The sequence below is a fragment of the Austrofundulus limnaeus genome, unplaced genomic scaffold, assembly GCF_001266775.1.
Source record: "Austrofundulus limnaeus strain Quisiro unplaced genomic scaffold, Austrofundulus_limnaeus-1.0 Scaffold2360, whole genome shotgun sequence".
NCBI classification, from domain to species: domain Eukaryota; kingdom Metazoa; phylum Chordata; class Actinopteri; order Cyprinodontiformes; family Rivulidae; genus Austrofundulus; species Austrofundulus limnaeus.
In genome coordinates this window covers 11,819-17,982 of record NW_013954762.1, presented here as the reverse complement: position 1 = coordinate 17,982, position 6,164 = coordinate 11,819, and the positions used below count along the sequence as shown (strand labels likewise).

General features: G+C 46.1%; 1 protein-coding gene across 1 annotated transcript; it reads left to right on the top strand.

The window, feature by feature from the left end:
• Nucleotides 1-324: 324 nt before the first annotated feature.
• dusp1 (dual specificity phosphatase 1) lies at nucleotides 325-3,486 on the top strand. Its single transcript, XM_013999594.1, has 4 exons — nucleotides 325-973; nucleotides 1,128-1,273; nucleotides 1,380-1,599; nucleotides 2,255-3,486. The coding sequence occupies exons 1-4, from the start codon at nucleotides 565-567 to the stop codon at nucleotides 2,620-2,622; spliced, it is 1,143 nt and encodes a 380-aa protein (XP_013855048.1). The 5' UTR covers nucleotides 325-564; the 3' UTR covers nucleotides 2,623-3,486.
• The last annotated feature ends 2,678 nt before the right edge of the window (nucleotides 3,487-6,164 follow it).

Sequence of the window (6,164 nt, the reverse complement as noted above, 5' to 3'; positions counted from 1 at the left end):
GAAAGAAAGAAAGAAAGAAAGAAAGAAAGAAAGAAAGAAAGAAAGAAAGAAAGAAAGAAAGAAAGAAAGAAAGAAAGAAAGAAAGAAAGAAAGAAATCACCTAGCAGCATATCAACACCACCGCGTGCCCGCGTACGTGCAATACGTTGAAGCAGCAATGTGCGCGTGCCGTGCCCTAGTTCATTGCCCCGCTGCGCTCGAGCAGCAGTCAGGATGGATGACGTCCGCGGGTTTGGCAGGAAGCCAAGGGGGGCGGAGCTCTGACGTCAGTCGGCTCCGGCTCAGCGCAGACCTCGCAGTATATAAAGTCTCTTAAAGCGCTGTTAGTCAGTCAGACGTTAAACCTCKCTGTGAAGTTGTTTTTGTTTACTTTGGAAAAGGATTATTGTTACCGGAAACTTTGAAGCGAAGAAAGTACCTTTTTTAGATAGGCTTGAAACTTTTCTGTTTATTTTTTTTTTGTGAGTTTTATTTTCCTCTTGAAGCTAACCGGAACAAAGGATTCGCGCGCCGCACACTCGCTAATAGTTGAAACTGGTGTGCTCTCTCACCGGTGAGTCTTTTATGTATTTGGATTTGACACGTGTATCCCGCTGTACTACTATGGTCGTCATGGAGGTTCCCACTATCGACTGTGCGTCCCTCCGCGGCCTGTTGGAGGGCGACGTCCCGGGCTGCCTGGTGCTGGACTGCCGCTCCTTCCTCTCCTTCAACTCGTCGCACATTTCGGGCTCCACCAACGTGCGYTTCAGCACCATAGTTCGCCGGAGAGCCAGGGGCGGCCTGGGACTCGAGCACATCGTGCCCAACGAGGACACCCGGAACCGGCTGCTGTCCGGGGAGTACCAGGCGGTGGTGCTTCTCGACGACCGGAGCTCGGACTTCAGCCAGGTGAAGAAGGACGCCACGTTGATGCTGGCTGTCACGGCCCTGTGTCGCCACCTGTGTGGGGCCAGTGTGTTTATCCTTAAAGGTGAGAAGAAATGCAGGTTTTATTTGTTAATTATATCCTAACAGCTGGGTAATAAATGCGGGTTGCAGCTGTCACCCAGCTGCTCCTGTTGTAAACAAACCTTTAGACCTGTAATCTGATCTGGATATATTTTATTTTCTCTGTGTTTTTCCAGGTGGGTTTGACAGTTTTGCATCAGCTCATCCAGAGATGTGTACCAAACCTTCCCCTCCACAAGGGCTTAGTTTATCCCTAAGCTCCAGGCATCCTGACAGTGCTGACCCAAGCAGCAGTCCGTGTAACACTCCTCTTTATGACCAGGTTTGTAGGCTAGTTTTATTGCTATTTATACCACACAGTATACTCTTGCTTTGTGCGTTCACTTCCCACTGTGCCGTGTTGACCAAGTTGTTTGTTTTTCGTTCAGGGAGGCCCTGTGGAGATCTTGCCGTTCCTGTACCTCGGCAGTGCCTACCACGCGTCCAGGAAGGACATGCTGGACATGCTGGGGATTACGGCCCTCATCAACGTCTCGGCCAACTGCCCCAACCACTTCGAGGACTCCTTCCTCTACAAGAGCATCCCCGTCGAGGACAACCACAAAGCGGACATCAGCTCCTGGTTCAACGAGGCGATCGAGTTCATCGGTCAGTTAATCCCTCAAGTTTGGCGCCCGTTGCGGCTCACGCTCAACAAAAAAAAAAAAAAAACAAACCCACCCCTCCCTCTTTTTCCCATCGTGTCTTTCTTTGACTGCCAAGATTTAAATTTTTAAGAAGTTCCCACCAAAACCCAACCAGCTGGCTCCACACAGCCTCCCCCCTCTCCGGGACAATGGCGGTTACGTCAGCGCCGCCTCGGAGGCGTAAAAGAAAAGGGATGTCCCTTTTTTTTTATTAATGAATTGCGAGGCAGCGCTGAACTCATTCTGTAGTGGATAGGCTGGCTGTGCCTGAATGCCCCCACCCCCACCCTACTTTACAAGTTTTTGTTCTGGTCAAACAAAAGAGTGATTTCCCTTCACTCACTGTCACCCTTCCTGTCACTTTAATACCCCCCAGCAGGGGTCTGTTCCCCCCCCCCCCCTTTTGTCCATTCATTACTCCTCCTTAGGGAATAAACCCCCCACAGGCTCGCACCCTGCACAGCCCTTAACTGTGTTCCTGTCTTATTGAGCGTATTTAAAGAAACCTGAAAGAGTTGCTAAAACCTTTGTGTTTGTTGTCTGTTTGGTGTGTGTATGTGTGTGTGTATGTGTGTGTGTTTACGCCGCTCTAACCCTCCTCTCCTCTCCCCCCCCAGACTCCGTGAAAAGCAAAGGAGGCCGCGTGTTCGTGCACTGCCAGGCGGGCATCTCGCGCTCCGCCACCATCTGCCTCGCCTACCTGATGCGGGCCAACCGCGTGAAGCTGGACGAGGCCTTCGAGTTCGTCAAGCAGCGCCGCAGCATCATCTCGCCCAACTTCAGCTTCATGGGCCAGCTCCTGCAGTTCGAGTCCCAGGTCCTGGCCTCGTCCACGTGCTCCTCGGAGGCGGGCAGCCCGGCCCTCGGCGGCGGGGGCGGCGGCGGYGGCTCCGTCTTCAACTTCCCCGTCTCCATCCCCGTGCACACCTCCGCCACCCAGCGCTCCTTCCTGCACAGCCCCATCACGACCTCTCCCAGCTGCTGAGGGAMGGAAGGGGAACGGACTTTGCTTCGACCGAAAAGCGGACTCCGCTCCGAGCATTTCACAAAATGATGAGATCATGGTTTGTCTCGTCGTGGTGATGCTGGTATCACTGGACGGATGGAGTGGTGTCGCGCGAGGCCCAGTAGATCATTTCAAAAGGAGATTTGATATCTACTGTCAGACAGTATTGATGCTTAACTTCCTTAATGTGAAAGTCCTCTCCAAGGCCAGCCTTGAAGGACTCCAGAGGAGACGGTCCTGTTTAGGAAATGGTCTGATTCTTTAAGTGACTGATTGTTTGTTGTAATTTAATGAAGGCTTTAGATAATCACAATCATTTAAAACACAATGGAGAGGGCTAACAGTTATCTCAGGAATGGTTATTGAACCTCTCAGATCTTGTTTTTTTTTTWTTTTGGTTTCAACACGTGCCAAGAGAGCAGCGTGAATCAGATAGAACGTGGGAGTCCCTCACTATATGAATGTACCCCTTTTTTTTTATCAGTAGACGTGTCTTAAAGCTTCCTGCTTGGATAAAGAGTTCAGGAGGTTTCAAGTTAGAATCCAAAGTTGTTTTTTTTCTTTTATTTTTTGTCTTCCAAGACATAACTGACGATCCTGACATGTTGGGTGAGCCAACGTTAAAATACCTCATGTTGTTTTTTTTTCTGTACTATGTGCTGCGGCAGGATCCCCCCCCCAAAAGAACTACTAAAGACGGGGCGAAGGTGTCTTTTTATGACTGCGTTTTGACATATTTATTAACTAAAGTAATATATTTCTTTATGGTATCTATTTTTACAAATGTTTGTTGAAATGCCCTTTTTTATACGTGTGAATAAATCTCATTTGAGTTTTTTTAAACTCGTCTGAATACTTTTCTTTTTTTGTGATGGTATTTATTGTAAATGATGTAGATTTTGGGGAGCTTCAAGTGATTATAAAAAAAAAGGTCAGTTCACATGTCTGACCAAATTCTAAAGTATATGTTTGGTCAAAAACAAAAAGACTAATAACAGTTTTTATCAGTTCTTTTAAAGTTAAATGTCTAGACTCTTTTGGGAGTTTTACTAAAATCCATCCAGTAGTTCAGAAGATATTTTGCTAACACTGCAGACAAACAAACAGGCAGAACCTTTAGAGGCTGAGTGAAAAAATGCTACAAAAACAACAAAAACCCTGAACAAACATCTTTTTACTGGTCACCATCAAAAACAGCTATCTTCCATATCACATAAACACGATGGAAGTATTTTTTTCATGCTTGCAAAAAGAAAACAACAAAACCACGCCACAGAAATATAACTACCGCTAACCTTTTTTTCCGTTTGTTTTTGTTTCGGTTCCTGTGCTGGAATCCTGTTCTGTATCTGTGGCAGGATCGGACCAAAACAAGAGGCGTGATGTCACGGCCCGGGCCATTGTTCGGGCCACGCTCCCATCCGAGGCCAGGACAACAGCAGGAGGTGCAAAGAATCAGCAGCAAGGACCCCCCTGCCCAAACCCCACCCCACCCCCCCACTGCTTGCTGAGGCCACAAAAGAAGCAGCTGCAAGGCGTTTGGGAAAAGTGTGACAACCAAAGAGCTTTCAGGGGTCAGTCAAGCTCCGGCCTTGTGTCTTTTTTTCTCCACGCACTACAGAGGAGGCTGAACAGAGATAACTGTGAAAGGTGTTTGGCCCACAAAACAGCCCCCCTACCCAAAATAAATAAATAAATTGTCTGGGACCTGTAGTGTGGCRTGAGAAAAAAAAGGTACTCCTCGTTTTACACAAAACAACTCTTGAAGCTTCGTGCAGAAACCCTGAAGTTTTTATCAAACCCTAATGATAAAAGCTGACATCATCAGCAACAACAAACGTCGACGCTGATGATCCCTCTGATGAGAGGCTCATTCATTATCTCATCAGATCCCCCGCCTCAGACAAGATGAAAGATGGTTGCGGTGACATATGTGTGTGTGTCACCGGCCCCGCCCCCGTCACCTCGTTTTGTCTTTTGTGTCCTTCGACTTCCTGTGGGGTGGAAGGAGGTGGGCAGGACTGTTGTGTTTGTTGATCTGATGTGGACGGGGGTAGGGTGGTGGGGGGGGGGKGTCAAAAAGAGCATTTTTGCTCTATTTGATTAATGAAAGGGATAAGTTAGAGATTTAAAGTGGGGTTCTGTGGAAGGGTTATGAATAAACAATATCTTACCTGTTGTAGATAGCGTTTTGCAGGATCCTACAGTGTGGAGAAATAGAATTTAACTCTGACCATTCATTCTCGAAGTCGGCGTGATGTCATTCAGTCGTGATTTCAACCTTCATTTTTTATGGTGGGGGGGGGTGGACTCATTGTGAGACTCCTTTACAAACTGTGTCAAAAGTAGAGACTTCAAACTATACAGCAGTTTTTAAATTGTGTCGATAGGTCAAGAGAAGAAAACCAGAGTTACAATAAAAAGCATATCTTACCATTTTTTTAAATGAACACTCTGTTTTGCAGAGCTTTACAGCTGAAGTAAGCAGGAAACACAGTAATCATGTGGAAAAAACACAGCTGTCMGTCATCAGTCTCATCTTTCTCCTAAACYGAAAAAATATAACCCCCCAGACCTYCTTTTTGACTGAGGCTCAAAGTTATCTGACAAGCAGTAAAAAATCTACAGGAAGAAGAAAATAAAAAGAGGCGTAATTTGAATGGAGATTGGCGGCAATGAAGAGCAGGACTTTATTAATTAGATCTGTGACTTTTAACATTTGGATTTTGTAGTTTTTGTGTAGTTTTGAGTCTTTACTCAGCATTTTAGCCAATTTAAGTGTGTTTTTGAATCAAAACAACGAGGCAATTCTTTTTAAACAAGGAGAGGCACGGAGGTCTGCAGAGGCAGAACGACAACACATGTCTTATTTCTCTCCCCTCACTCTTGCAGTTAGAAAAAGATAAATATTTTACCTCTGGATGTTTTTTTTTTTTTTACGTGAGTAGTGCAGTCCTACTGCAACTTTTCACCATTTTTCCTGTTTTCCACAGAGAGGAACTCCTCCTATTTTCCCCTAAACCAATAATATGTCAGCCTCCGTCTACAGCATGGTCACGTGACAAAGTACCCGGCTGTTCAACTTTGAGAATAGAGCTAAAGGCCAGTCTGAAGGGTGCTAAGACCAAAGTCTAACCACCAAAACATCTTTGTGGAAAATGTGTGTTTAAAAAATTTTCACCCCTAATAGGCCCTGTTTGTGTAGCGTCGTTATGTTTTGGCTGTTTATGGACACTGCATTAGTGGTTGCTTTCTCTGAAGCTTTGAAGCTTTTTGACATTTTTTTTGTCGTTCACAAAACACTTCAGTCTAGGACTCAGATGTCTTCTGACTACATCGATGTGATTTCTGAATGAAAAGGCGAGGAGGGGGAGTTGAAATRCGCCTCTGTGTCTCGGAGCGAGGTAGCGGCAGAGGCAAAATGGCCTCCATGTGAAAAGATAAGCGAGATTCACGACTTAATAATCTGATCTGTGTGATCAAACCACACACACACACACACACACACACACACACACACA